This window comes from Tribolium madens, unplaced genomic scaffold (genome assembly GCF_015345945.1).
Source record: "Tribolium madens isolate multiple individuals breed KSU strain unplaced genomic scaffold, Tmad_KSU_1.1 Scaffold_1;HRSCAF=32;Tcas5.2_LG8, whole genome shotgun sequence".
NCBI lineage: Eukaryota > Metazoa > Arthropoda > Insecta > Coleoptera > Tenebrionidae > Tribolium > Tribolium madens.
The window spans coordinates 5,292,465-5,313,658 of record NW_025400984.1 but is presented as its reverse complement, the minus strand read 5'-3'; the positions used below and the strand labels follow the sequence as shown (position 1 = coordinate 5,313,658).

The window sequence follows — 21,194 nt, the reverse complement described above, 5'->3', positions numbered from 1 at the left end:
TAAACGCCACTGTAAAACACAACTAATTACCGGGGCTAATGGACAGATTAAGTCGCAATAATTTTTTCAATGCGTCTGTCTATATCAGTCGGGATTTTATTTGCGATCACGCCGAACTTAATCCCCGTTTCATATTCGCAACATCACTCATTTGCATCCCCCATTACGAGTCCTTGTCCAGTTTTTTGACGAAGATCACGATTCTTGGTGCGTGTTCCTCTGTAACCTCGAAGGATTTCCAAGGAGTGGGTCAGAAATCGATCGTGGAAAGAGAGGGAAATAAGCACACCCACACCATATAAGCTTGATGCGTCAGGGTGAAAGTTCCCCCATTTGCACCGTAATTTACAACCGGACACAAGGAAAAGGACGCGTGGACGTTTTAAATATTACGCCATTTATGAAAAACACACACCGAGTTACAACGGGCTTAGATGGAATTTTTTACAGGGTTATTTAAAACTAGAGGTTTTATCATGCACTCGCTTCGCGATGATTGTTCTCCACCGAAGAGAAAAAAAGAGCGATCGAATAGTTATTAAATGAAGGTGTTGCGCTTCGCTTCTAGCATACGGGAGATAAACTTATCGATGTTTACTACCGATATTGGAACTCGGGGGATCTCTCCAAGACGAATTGATGATGGCGGAGTCTACTTTAGCGCAAAATACCTTGCAGATAAAGAATGAGTACGTGGAATCATACTTTAACCGGTTTCTGAGGGATTTATAATGTTCGTTTGATGAGCTTTGTACTTTGAGTAACGTTTAAAAGTCGAGTTTTAGGTAAAAAAGACGCAAATGAACATTAAAAGGTTCCTCGAGCGTTTAATTGAAACTACTTAGACAAAGAACGCATTCGGTGCTTTCAGGATGAGGGTAGGAATTAGATAGAAAGAAATTGTGCTGCAAATTAATGAATGCCAAGATTTGAGCTACTATTTTTATTTAAAATTAAACAAAACATTTGTTTTTCCACTAATCTACTTATTTGTCATTGTTAAACTTTATTCAACGGCTTTAAAAAGTATTGACTATCTCACAACAAAAATAATTTGCAAACATTTTTTGGAATCTACAGAGTGTTTTTATTGTTACAAATTGAAATAAATGAAAGAATATTCAATTTCAAGACAAAAGTTTTCTATAAACCTGTATTGAAATTTTTAATCAGGTGCGTCCTAACCTGAGGGATATAAGGTAAAAAATACCCCAACTATTTTGGCTTTAGTTTTTTGCCACTTTCAGCAACAAAATCTTAAATTCCGTCTCTTACAAAAGAAGTTTCTTGCGTTTTTTCGATAGAAATTTCCGCTTTTGAGTAAAATCAATTTAAAATTTGTGCTACAAACCATAAACAGCATTAAAATTTAATATTAAATTCTTTTTACTCTGTGCCCCTTCAGTTTAGGACACCCCTGATTGAAAATTTCCATATTTGATCTTTGAATGTGCTTAGATGTATACCAAATTTTGTAATTTTACCTATTATGAAATATTGAGAAAAACCCATTAAAAAACGCACCCCTTTCAAATCGTTTAGCTCACCTACATGGTATCTTTCGATATACAATGTTCATAGGAAACTTTTGGCTTAAAATTGAATATTCTATCACGCGTTTAAATTTGTAATAATAAAAATGGAACACCCCTGTATATAATAGAGACCTCATAAGTCCGCAAATTACACTGATCGAATCTATAGCGATACAAAACAGTAATTAGTGTTTAATTAAATTGTGTTTACTGTAACTTGGATTAGTTTCTCCATTTTAGGGAATATACAAATATCAATATAATATGGCAAACAATACATGTTAGAAACTATACGAACAGTATAATCTATTCTAAAACAAAAAATAAAAAACCCTCTTCAGTACTAAAAAATATCCAATATGTTCATAGTATTAACGATCAGAAATGCAATTTCAATAGTAATCTGACATTTGCATGCAGACATTCATAAAACTATTGGATTTGTTTGTTGAGGGCAAGTTTAACATTTTTGACACTCAAATAAACTCTTCTGTTTTTTCTCTTAAAAATAGGTGAAGTACTTATATTAACCATTACCGCATCCATGAATCTGCAAAATACATATAATTTCATGTTCTAGAACAAAACAATATTCAACTCCCTATTTTCGAGATATCCCTTTATACATGTTACGCTCCAATTAATTAATTCCCTATTCAGCGATCTAAAAATGTTTCGCATTGCAAGCTACCCCCAGACCGAATCAATAATATGCGTTTGCTAAACATTTCAATGTTTTAACGCCGTTTCCAAAATAATGATAAAATAACAAGTTTCACTTTTGTTTGATCAAAAAACAGATCAATCACCGGGAAGAGTTTTAATGTTGTGGCGTCATTTTTAGACATTGAAAATGATACGATTATTTTGCGGGTCAGTGTACAAGTGGAGAAGCTTTTAACGAATTCAAAGGTCGCACGTGACTACCTTTCCCCTTGCGTTCACCTTTTTATTGTCGTCGTGAAACAAGCTGCCTTTCGAGATAGAAGAACTTCGGAATGATGAATTTTTATAAGTATTTTCTTATTCAAATTGCCGCGACAGCAAAGCTAATGTTGCACGATAAGTCTTATTTATAATGCCCCGAATTTGCATTGCACACGGTAATATTATCACAGCTTATGTCAGGACTCCACTTTCAACATTTTACACTTAATCTTAGAGTTTCACGTACATAATAAGCCATTAACCTGTTAATTAATTTATTTGACTTTAATATGAGACCGATATCAGTCCCGCCCTGGCATTGACACACTTGCCCCAGTACGGCTCTGTCTAAAACTCCATACTTGACGATGATTACCTTTTAATTGCACAAGAAAACATAGGAAATTCGAACTGACTCATAATAACACTCGCAGTCATTACAAAGATAAAACTTCCGAGATAAAAGCCGCAGTAAAAATAAGTTTTCCTTCATAAACTAAACTCGAATTCTACATGAAATAAATGAAATTAAGGCCTTTGTGTGGGAATTATCACATTTCGTTGAATTAACTCGGAAATTCAAGTCAGATGGGACACTTCACATAACCTCAAAATGGCTTTTACAATCCAACATACGACTTACAGATCGTCTAATTCCATTTTCTAAAGATACTCCGAGATAGACTTTATGTGAACTACACTTTTTTGTCAATGTTTTAAGTGAAAACTTCCGCAATATCCGTATGTTCACACGTTTTCATTTTGTATTATTTACACCTGAGAATACACCTGTCACATCAAACTTCAAACGCGCGACTGTTGGTGAATTTTATTTTCCAGATTGCCCAACCTGAAACACCTACAGATAAGTAAATAAAAATTAAAAATGTAAATAAAAATAAATTTTTAAATAAAATAAAACCCAATAATGGAAATACTTGTGGCAAGGCTATTTCATTTTTTTGTTGTAACTGGATCTGTTTTCACAGAGAATTTTTTTGTTGTTTAGTGTTACCACACCTGTTTTTATTTTACCGACATAGAAACGTTTAAAACAATTCTATTTTCCATCCTCTTTTTCCCTTCCATTTATTTAATGGATTCTGTTTACTATTTAATTTAGGAAAATATAAATAATGTGTTTATTCCAGACAACAGTGAAATTTAAAACCTTGGATTGCAATTTCAAAACGACTTTTTTATTTAAATATTTTGTTAAAAACGTGAGAAATTTTATTAGCAGACAACTGGCAATTATTTGAGGTGTGACCTACTTCCTCCAACTTGAACAAAAGTCGAAAATTTTAAACACCAGTTTTCACGCGAATAAACAATTACTCACGTTCTTCGAAATTGCTCAACATTTAAATTATTAGAAGTATTTTGTGTTGCCTACAAAAACTGCGTATTTGTGTTGCATAATCTAATCCGCGATTAATTGAGATTAATTTTGAAGTTGGTAGCAGCTATAAAAGAACGAGAATGCTAGGACTGAACACAAAATTAAAGAAAAAACAGCAATTTTGTTAAGTTTAAACACGCACTCCTTGTACAGTAACCTTCGTTTTTATCGCTGTGTTCTCTCATGAAAACTTATGTTGGTAGCACTATGTTGGAATTTGTCGGTCATTGGCAGCCTGTAGACGAAAATAATGATATTATGACACCACAACGGCTACATCGTTGACATTTAACCAGAGTGATTAAGGACATTAATACCGATCTGTTTGTAATTCGTGCCGTTCTGCAAACATTTGATAAAACGACCCAATTCAAAGACCGACGACAACTCCATTGTGTCCAATCCCACGTATAGACCACTTTGGACTTCCTTTGTTTGGTCGATGGATTAAATGTGATAGTGGGACGAAACGGATAGTATTTGACATCATCATTTTTTAAGACGCCACTTTATCAAAATTCGTACAAATTTAGAATTTCCTTTTCTTTTCAAAAAGAGCAAAAGCGGTAATTAAAAATGTCATTTGAAAAATAATACAGACAGTAAATTATGTTAATTGAAATTAATAATTCAATAGTACTGAAATATTAAAATGGACCGCTCGATAGAATATTTAGGCACTAATTATTCCAACCAAAGCCAAAGTGGGGACTAATATTAACTATTAAAGGTATCATTAGCAAAGTTCTAAGAAGTAACACAAGTTTGTCAACTTTCCAAACGAAGTGGCAGTTTTTCGTTTATTCTTCACACCTACAATCCATAAATTTTCTTTTTTTGCAATATTTTTTTTCGTATTGTCTGCTTGGCAAAAGTGTGAAATATTGCGTCTGAGACACTTTTTTTTTCTCCCTAATGGTGGTCATCCAAAGCTGACAGGTGTGTTAAATTCTTGTAATCCTTCAAGCGGTTGGCAATAATGTAAATTTTTATGTATTTTTAAGTCCGTACAGCTGTCTGTAACGGCATGCCTGGTTGCATGAAATCCTTCAGCGTTCGCATTTATTGTTTCTAATTAGTGCGTTTTAGTTTGGTGAAAAGGCACATTTCGCTGACGATGTCTTTCACCAGAATATACACCAAATGCCCTGCGTAGTTCAAGAGTGTAAGTAGCTTTGCTCGCACTTTATCGGAGCCGGTGTGACAGCAGTTCCTTTGACGTTAAGTCTAATTACGTATAAAATACCGCCAACCTAACGTCGAGAATGCCGCTTCAGCGTTTTACCGTTCCACTTTTCCCGCGTATTAAACCATTACTCACTTCACTTTCAGACGTTGGTAATATCTCAACGAGTCGCTCGCGAAACAATTAGACAATACAACGTGAATAAAATATGAAAAAAGTGAAACAAAAGAACGGAAGACGTAAATAACTACTTACCAAACAGCCACGGTCAAGGAGTTCTGGGACCTCCTCGTCGTGCAGCAGTTGTCGTTGCAGACCGACCCGTCGGCCGAGCCGATGCTGCCCCTCGGGGGCGGGGTGGCACACACGTGTCGACCCCCCGAAGCCCCCACGTACTCCACGCTAGGACTGGCGCAGATGCTGTGGCGACATTGTCCTTTCGCGCGTAAATTAGGCGACACAAAACCGACGCACTCTTTGCCGCACTGCGTCCCCTTTTCCTGTTGGTACGCACAAGTTTGGTAGCTTTGGCACTGCATTTCTTGAAGACTGGAGTTGTTGACACATGGTACTTCTTTTTGGTGGAGGTCTTTGCCTTGACTCGTCACTGAACTGCTCGAACTGGAACCGGGACTCGATTTGGATAGTTGATACCCGTCTTGGTACTGACAACATTTAACACGGTTTGGGGTACCCATGTGGGAGTACCGGATTCTTTGGTACTGGTTGGAGGAATAAGGAAGCGGAAGGCGGTAATGGAACGCTAAATCGCGTCGCATATACGGGTCGTTTGCGTTGAATTTGGGATAGCGTTCGTACGATTGGTATGTGTTGTAGTAGGGTTCCTGCTGTTGGGGAACGTACCGTTCGACGGGCATGTGAGCGTTGGGTGGGATATACCGGTCGTTGGTGACAAAACGGTCAGGATTTACATGATAGCGTTCATTTGGGGGGTAGTATTGGTTGCGGTGGTACCGGTCGTAGCGATCCGGGTACCTTTGTTTTTCGTACCTTTCGACTTTCTTAGGGGAGTACTTTTCTGTGGGCGAAGGTGATAGTGGTGGTGGTGGAATGAAACGTTCGGGTGCGGGTGGTACCGTGTTAGTAGGAGAAGGAAAAGCGTTATTAGGAAAACAGTCGGGACTTGGTGTGTTCTCGGGGGATAGAGGCGGCGGTGGTACAAATCTATCGCTTGCCGGAGCTGGAGAAGGTGGTTCCATGTAAGGTACTTGAGTGAAAGGTACACGCTCGTTCCGTTCCTGCGTCGCGAACCGTTCAGGACACGGAATAGCGGGAAAACGTTCAGGAACGTACTGGTCGTACCTGTTCTGGTACTGTTGGTACCGTTCAGTTTTTCTATCCGAACTGGCTGATCTCTCTCTGATTTTGTACATGTCACTTGATTTACTTCTGTGTCGTTCCGTCGGCGTGTAACGTTCGATGGAACAGACGCTTTGCGCGGAATTGTGCCTATCGTTGGCACTGAAGTTCTCCCCTTGGTACTTCTCGATGGGTGTATATCTATCGGAAGCGTTAGTTTTGTCTTTGTCAGACAGAGTGTGGTACCGATCGGTCGGAGTGCTCGTTCTCGAGTACCTATCGACAGTGTGCGTGTGGTACCTATCGAGGCTACCGACGGGCGTGTACCTTTCCGGGTACCTCTGACACGTAGCATAATGGTATCGTTCCGTCTGGAATTGCGTTCGTTCCTCGGCGGGCTGCAAGCGTTCAGACGAAACGGAGGTCTGAGGCCTCTCCCCCAGCGGGTACCTTTCCGACACCCCTTGGTACCGTTCTCCCGACGGCAGCCTATCCGAATTGCTGCGCTCCGAACCGAACCTGTCTGAGTAGCGCTCAGCAGGATCAAGCAGATTCTTATCGCTTGCATAGCGATGATCTGCAGGCGCAGAAATACAACCAACGGGACACTGCAAGGACGGCGGTACCGGCGACTGGGAAGCATGCTGCTGTAGCGTAATCTGTCTTCTGCCATAATCTTCTTCCACAGGCATTCTGGAGGCCCTGGCCCCGCTGTCAGGACATCTGCAACAATAACACACACGTCAACGAAACCAATGGCGGAACATTTGTCTGCAGTTAAGCCGGCTTTATAGTAGCGTCACATTTTGTTCGCTAATCGATAGTCGGAGTCTGGCTAACGGCAGTTATTTATTTCGATTTAGAGGTTCTGCCACACTGACAAACATAAACTATTTCATGAATCAGTTCTGTAATTGCTAACGGCTTTTCTCAATTAATTTTAACGATAACTAATCGAAATTTAGACTGTACCAATCGGAAATTCCTAATTCCACCTTCGCCAAGATTACCTACTAACAATTAGAATTAAACCGACCGAGACTAAACCGAAGAAAAGTTAAAAGTTTCAGCGATTCAATCCGTAATCCTATTTCATTTAATTCAAAAAGACTAGACATTTTGATATAGCATTCCTTCCATTTGCCCAAAGTGCTATTGCGCTGACAATACGGTTACGGATTTTTCTGTCAAGCTTTAGTGCCAACTATTAACTCTAATCCCATCTTACACAAAACTGTTTTATTTACTGAACGTTTTTCAACCCCAGGAAAGCGTCCTTCACTACTACAAATTCAGTAATTCGGTCTCGGTGGCATATTTACAACTCAGTTTGGGGAGTGTGTTCTAAAAGTATAAAAATTAAATGTGATGCGGAATTTCATGAAACCTCTTAATGTCGTGGTGTAACATTCTTTGAGTGGATTTATAGAAGCTAAATTAAATGTTTGATTGCAATTAAATTTAATTCGTTACGTGATTGGTTGAATTTTGATGAACAACCAATCATCAGATTTCAGGATTTTGAAGTTAATTGCGAATAACTTAATTTTGATTTATTTCACTTTCTGTAAACCCACCCTTTGAAAAGTAGTATGTCATCGTTGATTATGCAATATCTGCTATACATACAGGGTGAATATAAAGTAAGGAACCAAGCGGTTTTATTTTTAATCATTTGCCTCCGGAAAATAATAATTAATATAAATTAAAGTAATATAAAAAATGTGTAATTTCAGAACGAAATTTTGTTTTGTTTTTGAGTTATGCGATTTTTTTTTGTCAAAATTGCAATTTATGTGAAAAAATTTTTTTGAAAAAATTAAAAATAAAGCAGAAAGTTGTAATCCTTAGAGTATAGATTTTATGAGAAAAATGATTTTATAGTGGGTTTCCATTTAAAAAAAATATTTTTTTTGTAGAACTCAAAAATAAAAGGAAATTTCGAAAAATTTTATTCTTGTTAAATTATCACATTTTTATAGTACTTTAGCACTCATCAATTAGTTTTTTCAAAAAATAAATAGTTTAAGCAAAAAACGTTTGGTTTCATTCTTTTTATTCACCTGGTATATCTTAATGTCAATTGTACCTTTTTAAATCTCCTGAAAGTCAATTTTTTGCACATGATAGTAAATACCTGTCTTATTTATTCTAAGAGTCTCCAATTATGAAATAAAAAATCAAATTAATTATTAATAACAGGTGTAGGATTAATTTTGGCAACCTTTTCAATTTAAATGTAACGTTTCTACTACAAAAATGCAATCCTTTTTTTAAGTATAAATGGTTTTGGAAGGTTTTTGTTTTTTGCTTTTGAGTTCTGCAAAAATCATTTCTTTTTTTAAATGGTAATTTGCTTCAATTAAGAAAATGATTTTGAAATTACAACTAACAAAATAAAATTCAATTTTTGTCGAAAAAATTTTCGTAGTACCTGTCAAAGGAAAGACACAGAGCTCAAATTAAATTTAATCAATTTTAGAATTGAAATATAGTTTTAACAGTAATTTCAAAAAGAAATCAATGAGTGGCCCACCCTCTTTCTATGTACATTCGTTTAATTCTACACTACTATTTGATTATCCATCTGCATGCAACAATTAACTTTTATGTCCTAATTTCCAAGAATGTCCCTCATTTATTGCAACATTGTAAAACGTACTCGACCCGCAACGCATATGCAGAGATATAATTAGACTTGAATAGTTGGATTGGTTATTACAACAAAGGTAATATCGGTTCAAATGGATTATCAGAAAACTAAACTAGAAGCATTTACCGCCTGACCGACGTAAATGACAGTTTCCAATTTTTGTTTTAACACTTGCCTTACAATACAACGTATCTTAAAGTTACTCTAAGAAAAATCCCTTTTCCGTAAGTCTTATGTTTGTTTTGCAAGTGAAACTTTTGCATTTGGAATTTTTTATTCAGATAAATTAAATTCTCAGAAAGCTATATCAGGCCGAAATGGAAGCGAAATTTGATTATATTTCTTAGTTCATTTCACGAAATTATGTTTTTTGTGAAAGAAATTATTCATCCGCCTTTTATTTTAGTATTCCCAATTTCGGGTGTCATTCCTCATTTAAAAAATAGCAAAAAGATATAAAATAACGTTATCCAGACGTTCCGGCCTCAAATCGGTTTTTGTCTTGATATTAACTTCGATATTTTATAATTGGAAAAGTCTTGATCCTTTAAAGGACGCTCATTTCTCTTATAAAGTTTTTCACTTAATAGCTCTGCATAATTTACTTTAGTATGTCTACGTCTCTTCTTGAAACATATTTGAAATTGTAATAGCAAAATCTTCAAGTTTCACTGCTTACACAGTTCTCGGTTAAGTATATGGGATTTATCAAAGAACAGTTCTCCACTAGCACAACCAATCCCCTTCTTAAAATACCACTACTAAAGCTAATTAAGTTTCCCGGAACGCATTAACCTAAAAATTTTCATAAGTAAACCTTGGAATACCTTAATCTCCGATCATTCTATCGGATTGGTTATTTTTGTGCTATACAAAAAAATAAAAATAAACAGTTGGTTTTATGGGAATCGTCTCAGATAAATAATGAATAATTATTCTTAAAAAACCTACTTTGAATACAAAGTGTATCATGTTAAATGTGAAAAAAATTTAAAATTTTTACGCGAGTTTCCCCAAAATGGTTAAAAAATGCTAATACTCCATCTCTAAAGTTATTTTCATAAAGACGTGATTAAGTCACATTTAAAGAAGATAAAGTCTTGCTATGACAGCTGTCTTACTAGTTTATTACCACTATTTGAACTTTAAAAGCTTGCGACAAGAAGTTTGGTGTTTTGGAAGTATAAAGTTGGTAATAATGTGCACCGATAAATTCCCTGCATAACTCATTATCCTGATGGTTATGGCTCCACAAATCACCCTCTTTATTTTAAAATATGATTTAGGAGTAATCAATTCAATGCAAAAAATTTCATTACTACTTTAAAACCGCGAACATTTCCAATCGCATTTATTGAAAACATCAAGCGAATTAATGCTACGGGTAGTAAATTTTCCGCTCAAGTGCGCGCCCCTGCGAAACAGATTTTATGTGAATTTTTATGAAAATTTTAGCGAGTTTTCCTATTCTAGACTCATCCAATGTTTTTTATTGATTCTTAGTTTACGGATGCAGTTCCAGGACAATTGAGTATCTAAGTCTCAGATTTTGTCTTTTATTCCTTGAAATATATATCGCGGTGGGTTGGCGAAACTGTGTCGATCGATGACGAGACATTATTCTACTCGGGCACATTTTTCCTTATCTTGTAATCTTAACAAATATTCTTTGATGTTGCAATCTTATCGCTATTTTGAAATTAAAACACAACACCCGTCCCGAAATTTTTAGAGGTGCGTGTGTGAAAACGAAATTAAATGAAAGTAAGGAAAAGCAATTTTAAAACAATCTTAAAGGTTGAAAACAATTTTTCGGAAGTTTAAACGAGTTTGAGTCTATCTCGAGGATGTTTGAGGTGTTATGGCGTCGAGTTTTTAAAATGAGATTGATCCGCTCCGAGCCAGGACCGTAGCGAGCAATTTCTAATTTTTTTCAATCAAAAATATATTTTCTGTTATTTATTAATTAGAAAAAACCAAGAAATGTGCATGCTAGTCATTGAAAAAATGTTGGGCAGTTGGCTCAAAATCGTTCGTGAAAATTGTCGATTTTATTTTACATCCGTTATTTAATTAGAAGAAGACAGTGTTTCAAGTTGCAAGAAAATTTCGAATAGGGCAATACGGTGCTCCCTGCTCCTAGATTCCGGAGAACCAAAGTCCCCAACAAGTAATTACGCAAGTTAAACTAGGCCAACGCGGAGAAAGACAAGACCATGAGTCGGAGAACATCCCGTAAAACATCTCTTAAGACTCGAAATTACCAAGCGTTGAACAGAAGGAACGACAGAACGCCAGTTAACTAAATTTCGGGGGTAATAGACCGAAATTCGAGTGGTTCACGAAGGATTTTCCAGGTGCGAATTGACCGTAAAATTTAATTTTTTTGAGGACGTGGCGGTTACGCCACACTCAATTGAAGGTTTTCCGGTGATCCGGATTCTCCCGTATGCGGGGCGCATTCATTATTAAATCGGAAGGGTTGGCCAATTAGATCAATGAAGGTATAGTTTAAAGATGGCGATCACGGACAGGGAATAACCGATTAACAGCGCCTTGGAAGTGACACGTTGGTTGAAAAGCACTGTTATGATTTCTTCTCCTGTCTGGGTTTCTTTAAAGCCTCGAGAGAGTTTCCGCAAGATAGCTCACTGATTAGGAGGCGCCGATGAACCTTTTGTGAACTGGGAAGCCGGTGGTCAGCAAAAAAAGCATCGATGGAATTTTTAGTGGAACGAAAATGGATAGAAAGGGACGATTTGTCACCTATAGGCCATTTAACCTTTACCTTGTTGTTTGCACAGAAAAGACAAATTATACGGACACGACGAAAATTTTCAATATTTAGGTAAAATTTATTTTTTCAGCTATGAATCATCACATTTTAAATAAATCAGTTTCTGTTCCAAAGTAACTAATATTGAAACTGAGCTGTTTAAAAAACCGTAAAAACTATTTTTTGTATACGTTCCCAAAAACAGCTGTTTTAGGGACTCCATTTTAGGGACTAAAATGAGTCTTTTCCAGACTGAATAAAATAGTACGTAAAATGGTTATTTTAGGTAGTCAGTCCCCAAAAACAGTTGTTCCGGACTAAAAAATAAAATTGATTATTATGGTGGCAAAATTTTTTGTTAATTAATAAAAGGTGTGAATTAGTTTTTTGGGAGCTTTAACAAAAAAATATTGTTTGTAACACGTACCTAAGAGGTTTTTACGGACTCATCTGTTATTCCAGACTCGGTTTCACCTCGTCCGGAAACAGCAACGATTCGTCCGCAAAAACTGTGTTTTAGGTACACTTGATTGCAAAAAAATCGGAAAATGTCAAAGCATAAAAAAATGTCAGATTTTTATATTTATCCATAGTTTGAACATGGCTTAATTCTAAAAGGTTAAGTTAGAACTGACAGTTAATCTGTAGTACTCACTACTCAATAGGTTCTCACGTAAGTACTCAACTAATTATCTTGATTTGCATTTGATGCTCTCGGCATTTAAGTGCGGCATTTCAGAAAAAAATATTTGAATGCGACAGATGACAAATTGACAACTATATTGACAAGAGCAAAACCTGTTTCAATCTAAAGAAAATTTTATTTTCCGTTTTTATACTTATAATCAAAATAACTATTTTTATTGTTTTGTTAAATTAAAACAAAAAATGTGTTGTTTACGGAAACTTTGGGCTTGTTTTCAGTAAAAGGCTAACACCGATTTCTTTTTTCTTTCTTAAAATAAATAAATAGAAACCTTAATTTTTGATAACTTTATTATAAAATAATTGATTGTTTATTTTTAAATACCTACATTAAGCAGTTTTTTTTAATAAACATCGACAAAAGTTATAAAAATACGACTTTCAAATACGACATTCAAATTTTTGTGAATACGAATTTTCTAATTAAGAAACAGTGACATTTTGTTGTGTTTATAAATAGGTATTGAAGTAAAACCAAAGCAGAAAAAATTGTACACTATTTTTTAGAAAAAACCGTTATTTTGCGGACTCATGTTTATTAAGACTTTTTTGTTTCTTTTGGTCCATACTATTACATCCTGAAATGTTTTACATACTTTTTTTAACATCCTGTATATATTAATAGAAAAATAATTAATTAAAAATTAACAAATTAATGTTGTTGTCTTTTTGAATATCAAAATCAAAGCTTTTTAAGACAGAATACAGAAGCCTGAGCAGAAGCACAAAATACAGAAAAAATTAAACAATGTTAGATTAACCATCACAACGTGAGTATAAATTTTTTTATAATTATCACATTTTTTTAGTGCAGTTTTCTAATAAGGATTATTCAATAAAATTTCTACGACATTTGATTATACGGAATGATAAATAAACTAAATCACATAATTATAATTCCACCTGCACTTTCATTCACTTATTTACATTTTTAATATAAAGCATAAAAAAGAATGTTTCTTAAGGTTTTTTATTTAAACTTAACAAATCAATATAATCAGTAATAATATTTCTTGTAAAATGGTTGTGAACTTTTCCTAAATCAAACTGATGTATTTTTTCTATTTAGTGCTATTATTCTTAGAAATTTTTGTTGTAGTAACGTATTTCAATTTTTTTAACATTAATAATACTTAATAAGAGGTGCCAATAGGATTGTAGTCTTAATAGTATTAATATACTCGTATATTAATAAAACATCAGCTTTTATATTTTAATTTAATGTTTTATTATTTAGCTTTTTCTCTTGGTAGTAATTAAAAATTTTATTTTTTGAATTATTGCGACAGTCTGCATACTTGGGCAATCGACTGCTTTTTTCAGCTTTAATTTTTAGTTTAGCAGCTTTACATCCCTTTAATTAAACATTGCATAGCCGTGTTTTAATAAATAAATTCTTGTTTAATTAGCGTCTAGCATACAAGTTTTACCGAAAATTTTCATTACTCATGCTTATGCATCACAAACGAACGGTTACCTGCGTGTTTACAAAACACAACTTGCCAAGAATTAAGCCTGAAGCCGCAAAATTTACTAATGAGGTAAACATTAGGGAGAGCACGATATCATTAGTGGAAATTAATTTCACTTTACACAACATCTAAGTGGTATGGGACCCAAATTCTCCACCAAATTTCAATCATTTATTTGTTATCAATATTTTTTAAAATGACTTCAAAAACAATTTACAGCATAACGACGCAGTAAAAAACAATAGCTAACTACACTGGCCCTTCAGGTACTGTAAAATTGACTTTTGCTTAAACTAGAAAGTTACTACAATTTCAGAAATCCGACGACACGTCTCGTTTTGCTCATTAAAAAGTTCAAGGCTGCTCAAATCGACCCTAATGACGGCGAAAATACACTTAACGTATAAATTATTGCGTCGATGGTTGTAGTGATAAAAGTATTTTATTATATAGAGCCGAATAATTAGGGTACAAAACTGCCGAATTGAATTCGAAAATTTCAATTAAACGCTGCTATCAGCGCTTAAAAGAAAATATGCCCCAAATTGAAACAATTAAAATTGATTTGTTTCCAGGAAAGCATTATTCTAAAAATTGCGCTAATTCATCACACCATAATTTTTTTATTTCATTTATCCAATAAAATCTAGTTAGCTGATGTCAAAAATTGCAGCGACGCTCGGCGCAGCACATTCACCATTTTACTTTCAATGCCAACTTGATTAGCTTGATGCATTGCTATTTAACAGTTACGTTTATGCATTTATGTGACAATCAATATTGTCAACATAAAGCTTCCGTGTGAATTAATCAATTTGAATCTCTTTTGTGCATTTATGTCGGGTGTGAAAGTTGTGGAGATATCACCGAAACAAACGTTGACTTATTTAAAAAAATTGTAACTAAATTGGCAACGAAAAATCATTACTGAAATGCTAAACTAATTTCAATTACATGGCGAAATAGGGCTCTCGATTATTAAATTAATACTGTCAATCAGGCTTTATTGTGTCATAAAGTAGATGTCAAAGCAGTCACTTTGATCATTCACTAGTACGCGCTTTTGCTGAAAATACTTCATCCATGTTAGACTAATCGCAAATAATGTGATTTATATTATTAATAAATTAGTTTAAATCACGGCAATATTTTTATCAATTTTGCCAAAAATGTCGAATTTGGCAGTTTAATTTCCCGGCGCATTCGCCAAAATTGCTCAATCCAGGAATAAATTACCCGAATTGTATTAAATGACGCTTTGACCAACGCTTATGATAATAAATTATTTATTTGCAATATATTGTTATGGCCAGGTCCATTGGTAAACAGTATAATGTAAATTAATTATGGCGTTATACATATTTGAAAACTGTTGTACATAATTTAAATTAAAGCCTCATTCTTGTCATATTTTACCCAAAATTGGAGTACATTACCCTTGATTTGATACGTTCCACTCTCTCCTTGCATGTTAGAGGTTAAAGTTGAAAGTATTATAAAAGCTAGTTTAATATCATCTCGTCAAAAGTTTATTGTAGCACTTAAACTCTTATCGGTTATGAAATTGTTACAAAATGTCAAATTTTCTTAACAATTCGAGTTGTTGATTTTTTAAACATCATATTTCAAAACCGACTTCATACAGTGGCGGACACGAAATTTTGGACATCAAATTTGTCAGTTCAAAAAATGTCAATATAAGTGTCATTATGATTGACGTTTCAAACTAAAATTGAAAGCTTTTGTTGAAATTTATTTTTGGCATCATGTTCCGAAACAGCAATGCTAGAAATTTGTTGTCATTTTTTCTCTAGCTATCAGGATAAAAACCGAAACTACATTTTTTACATTTTTATGTCAGTCGAATCACAAATTGTCCAAAATTCCGTGTCCACCAGTGCATGAGCATGATATCTTAAAGAAACTTTATATTCTTTTGTAATATTTAGTGTTTGTTGGTGCTATGAAATGCTTTATTACGAAATTTATTATTTCCTATAGAGAAGAGATATCAAAGTTGACAGTGACGCATTTAATTTCAAAATTTTGAGAAATTTGTAGTTGATTAGGTTCAATTAGCTGTGTTCACTACTGATAACAAAAATCGTTCAGCACTTGAGAAAATTTACTGCCTTAATTGGCGCTGTAAAATTGATTTATTACAAAGTGACAAAATGGCGTCAAATTTCCGAAAAGAGAGATCAACCGTGACAAGTAAAAAGTAGACAAATCAAAGTGAAACTGTATCAAACAGAATGACAATAAATATTAAATTATGTGAGAACGAACTTTGTGTTCATACAAGACTAATATTGATTATCTCGAATAGTGACATGTTTATTAAATAATGCACGACTCTGACACTACTAAAACTTAACTATCAATATTTTCATATGCAAATACATCAGATTTGAATTGCTAATAAAGTAAAATTGACTTAATGTTTGGTAATATTCACGAAGCTTTTTAATGGGCTTGTGTGCCATCGATTCAGTTTTTTGGCGGCTGATTTGAAACTAAACTGAATGGTTTAATGATCTATTTTATGACACTTAACTAGATTCAAATAAAAACACAATGAAATTTAACACTCTTTACACGGGGAGTGTTTTAATCAAGTTTATGCTAGAACTTGCAATAAAAACTTATAGCAGCACATTCTTAATCTCCTGCAAAGCTTACGAATAGCACGTCGTTAAACTGTGTTCTTCGTCAAGTTTTTTAGTCATCAAAAGTCCTTTAAATTAATAATTTTGGTGAAAAAACTAAAATGTTAACGACAATATAACCACGTCATATCTGACATTTTTGCTGACGGGAGAAAGAAAAGAGAAGACAAGCTGAGAGCCAGCCAATTACGGCGCTGTCATAGGGGAATTATCCTTTAACCTTAATTCCGCGAAAAAATCACATTTACAATTTGTAAGTGGCAATTTTTGTTCATTTTTTCCCTCGCTTATCAATGATTTTGTCACGTTTTATGTCATAATTTCGTATTTGCGTGATTTTGCAGTTGTTTTGTGTGAAAAGAGTCAGCTCAATCATTAAAAAACTTATTTAAGGGTAAAAGCGGAAATAGCTTCCATATGTGGCGTGACCATTAAAAGTTGTTAAAGAAATAAAATGAAATTCGCCAAGTTTTCAAGAACGTCTCTTAGTAGATCTATGCTAGTGTGTCATTCTCTGATAGTGTTGGGTTTCTTAAGCCTTCATCAAGCTCCTATTATGTGCTTTCTGGACCAGTGCGAACGTCAGAAAATCGTTCCTTCTTATCTCACATCCCCCACTGAAAAATCCTGATATAACTTCGAGCAACCGAACGGAGGTAATTGTTTGAGATGGGATAAATACATCAATGGGTATCTTTCGATTTTATACCTGCATTTAACTATATTGGGTGATAATATTTTCAAATGTAAGTAAATGGACAGGCAATTTTTAAGGGATTTTTACACCCTGAACCAAAATAAATGTGTAGTAACAATATAGTTATAAAATTCATAGCAAAAATTGCTAGGATATTTAGAAGATTTCCTATTTAATTTGGGATACTGTAGTAAACAATATTATCAAAGTAGGTACAGATTTTTTTAATAATCTAGAGGATACATGTTTTTTAAAGCAAAAGAATTGAGACCGTACTTACTTTACCTAGGTACCTAAATATATATTTACTAACGATGTTTTAAAAGTATGGATAAAAACATGTAACATGACATCTAAAAGCTCTTACTTATAAAGGTGAAAATTTAATCTAACAAAATCACATGAAACTGGAAATAGTTATTTATTGTATAAGGGTTTTACAATGCATTTTATCCACGCAAAGGTTTAAACCCGAGAACGAAGCTCGAGCGTTTAATTAAGTGGATAAAATACTCGTACATCGTAAGACCCGTATGCAATACAACGTTTTATCCACAAGCAGAGAATATAGACTAATACAACATTTTGGAAAATTGTTATTTGACGTTTTGAAGTGACGCAAGGCGATGAATTCAAATTTACGTAAATATTTATTTCCAGATAAACATTTGGTTTTTTGTTTGCCACATTTTCATTGGTATATTTACCCAACTTGAATAAAATATGAAAAAAACAAAGTCAAGTTTTTCTAGTTATCAAGATAACTAGATAATTGATGAATAAATAATGATAGTCTCAGACACAATTAAAATTGTCTATTCAACTTTATTTCACAAAAGCATAATTAAAATGGTCGCGCACTTTCAAATTTTCTTATAATTGTCAAATTTATCTTTGAAGGAAATGAAACTAATAGAATGATTAATTAAGTTTGCTAGTTTAGAACAAGTAGCAAGTCTGTATATTTAATGAGTTCTGCTTTTTAACTAGCAGTACCGACTTAATTTCCTTAAGTCAAGAAATAGAAGCCAATGTTGCCACTTGGCGATAGTGATTACTTCTATTTCTTTTAAACCGGCACATCCACCAATTTTTTCCTTGATTATATCAATTAAACATTCTATTCAATTCTGTTGTCATTCAAACTGATAACATTTTTTATTGAAACATTTGAAATATTTCACGACTGCTTTTTAGCTGACGTTCGTAAATCCCCAATTCTAGTTTCAAATCATAAAAAAGTCATTTATTTTATTGCCTACCAGAGCAGATTTTACTATTAACAGGTAGTAGTCAGTGTTACGAACCACTGTTGCAACAAATCTGATACATTTTAAATTAGCCCGGCGCATCCACCAAAAATTATTTTTAATTTTGTTGACATTAAAAATCGACTTGTTTTATATTAATTTCAAATAAATTGTCCATTATTATTATTAAATAATTTGCTTATAATTATGTTACTTCAACGTCAAATGCTGTTCTGTTCGTTCAGTGAAATTCTATTCTAATTGTAATTGTTTATACATTACTGTGAAGAATTTATTATTTTTTTATTAAAACTTGTTTACAGTTTAAAAATGATATAATATTGTCGAGGGGAGAATGATATCGATTGTTGCAGTAAAACTTTGTTGTATTTCTTTTATAATATAAAAATTACAAAAGTTTTAATCTTAGTTTGCAAGGTTATAAGTTGTAGTGAAACAAGAAACTGAGTTAGAATAAATTATAAGTTGCAGATAAACTGCATAAAACAGTGGAAACAAAGAATTTTCCATTTGATATCGTGTTGAACTTCAAAATTGATCCCCGACATCACGTGATTAAATAATTATGTTAATATTTAATCGCAATATTTTCTTGTTTATTTTATCTAAATTTCGTGTCAGCTGGCAACCCTGTCGTAAACTACCGGATGGACCATTATTATTATTCCGTTCACGTGACCCCTTTAGTCACATGTCTCCCATCAAGTGTCCCAAGTTTATTAAAATCCTGCATAAATATCACTTATGTATATTAATTAGAATCAGCTTACCTGTGACGGTCGCCGTGGTGATCCGTGATGGCGGCGCCAGGTCTACAGGGGGGCTACACCCCCCAGCCCCGCCTACCACATGACGATGCCGCTTCTGCTCCTGCAACATAAACACGGTTTACCCCTGAATCCGGCTCTGTTGAAAACAATCCAAAAAATTACTAACTTCACTAATACTGAAAGGGCCCCTCCAGCGCTAATCCCACACTTATCCATAAAACGTCACTCATGTAAAAATCCACTGTATTTCACCGCGAGGAAATTCCGACCCAGTTTTTCGGCCCTGTGTCCCCAACCCCCACAAGTGGCCCTAAAAGGGGCACCGAGTCGATTTTGAGTCAATTTGCGGCCCTGGTATTATATGGGGCGCCGTGTCAACACGACCTGTATACGCCTAAAGCAGTACAAAATGGCGAAGGCGCTGGGTTGAAATTCCCTCAAAATTAGACGCACAAAAACCACTCAAACGCCTCAAATTTGGACACTTTTAACTTCGCCACTACCTGATTTGCACACACAGGGCGTCGATGGACGCCCCCCGACCCTCAAAACAAAAGACCGTGCCGTCAACGACGACCAAGATACCTGTCAAACATTCACACGGACGTCGCGACGTCCTCCGGAGCGACGCTCGAAAACGCTCCGGGAGGGCAATTCGAACGTTCCGGTTTGTTACAACAAGTCAAACACATCGAGAGCACTTTTCTCAACGTCCATTTAACTAAAAAAATTTATAAATATCGCGACTTGTCGAAGGACTACGCGACATACATAGCGGACCTATGGTCGCAGAATCGATGTGCGCGCGAGGGTAAATTTGGGGTGGGGAGTTCAATGACCAAGTAGGGGGGAATGGCGGGCCTTTGGAAAAATCAACCCCTAATAAAACGGTTTACCATTCTCTTTAACACACAACTTTTAGAAATCACTTTTTTAGCAACAATAATAGTGTAGACAATAATAATAACCACCCCACTATATTCACCAAGGGAACTTTAAAATGAGAACATTTTTAAGTTTAAATTTTCGTCGGTATTTGTGTTCCTGATTAAATGTTCTCCAATCAATAATGAGCTTTAATTTAATATTAAGATGAAACGACATGTTTTATCCATTTAAACGTCAATGTGGTGAAAAACAAACTAATTTCACTTGTAATTAATGACAGGGGAAATTATTTGCCAGTAACGTCACACACATTTCTACTTTATGTTACTAATTTCAAGTCAATATTCATTAAATATTAATCATTGGTTATTTTTTTAGGTATAAAAATGTAAAATAATTACAAATATTTTTATATAATCTGAACACAATGAAATTACACCTGTGTGGTTTTCACTTTTAAATTTTGTAACGCTGTGTTGAAATTGTGGTCCAAATTATATTTATAGCAATTAATGTGGAATTATAAAACTTGTAACTATTTTAAGAAAATTTGACGCATAACTGAGTGTTGTGTAACCCAGCGCCTCCACCATTTTTGGAAATAAAAAAAACCCAAAAATCAAATTTACAAAACATTATTGACAATACAATTTGATTGTATAAAATATTTTAATACGAGTATAACAAGAAGATTATTTAAGCAGTTTAATATTCAATGAAGTACAGTAGCGATATATTGTGCTTAAAATAAACATCAACACATAATGTATTTTCGGCTACAACCTTAAATTATTTATAATTATGTATAGTAGTTTCCGAATTAACCTCCGCTACATCCTCCAGCAACTTGTTGACAAAATACAAAAATGACAGGACAATATTTTCATAAAAGTTTAATAACCTTAATTTACGTCAAAAATTGA

At 34.2% G+C, this 21,194-nt stretch overlaps 1 protein-coding gene across 2 annotated transcripts in view; it reads right to left on the bottom strand.

Annotated features, from left to right (window-relative positions):
* The window catches only part of LOC123003886 (inactive rhomboid protein 1), a 38,185-nt gene extending 18,028 nt beyond the window's left edge, over positions 1–20,157 (bottom strand). For both annotated transcript variants that reach the window (XM_044396925.1, XM_044396926.1), the window contains exons 1-3: positions 19,550–20,157; positions 19,384–19,483; positions 5,306–7,093 (exon numbers count right to left, since the gene is read on the bottom strand). In XM_044396925.1, coding sequence (XP_044252860.1) covers positions 5,306–7,062 — 1,757 coding nt within the window. In that variant the 5' untranslated portion in view covers positions 7,063–7,093; positions 19,384–19,483; positions 19,550–20,157. The remainder of the gene's footprint in view (positions 1–5,305; positions 7,094–19,383; positions 19,484–19,549) is intronic.
* Positions 20,158–21,194: the final 1,037 nt, after the last annotated feature.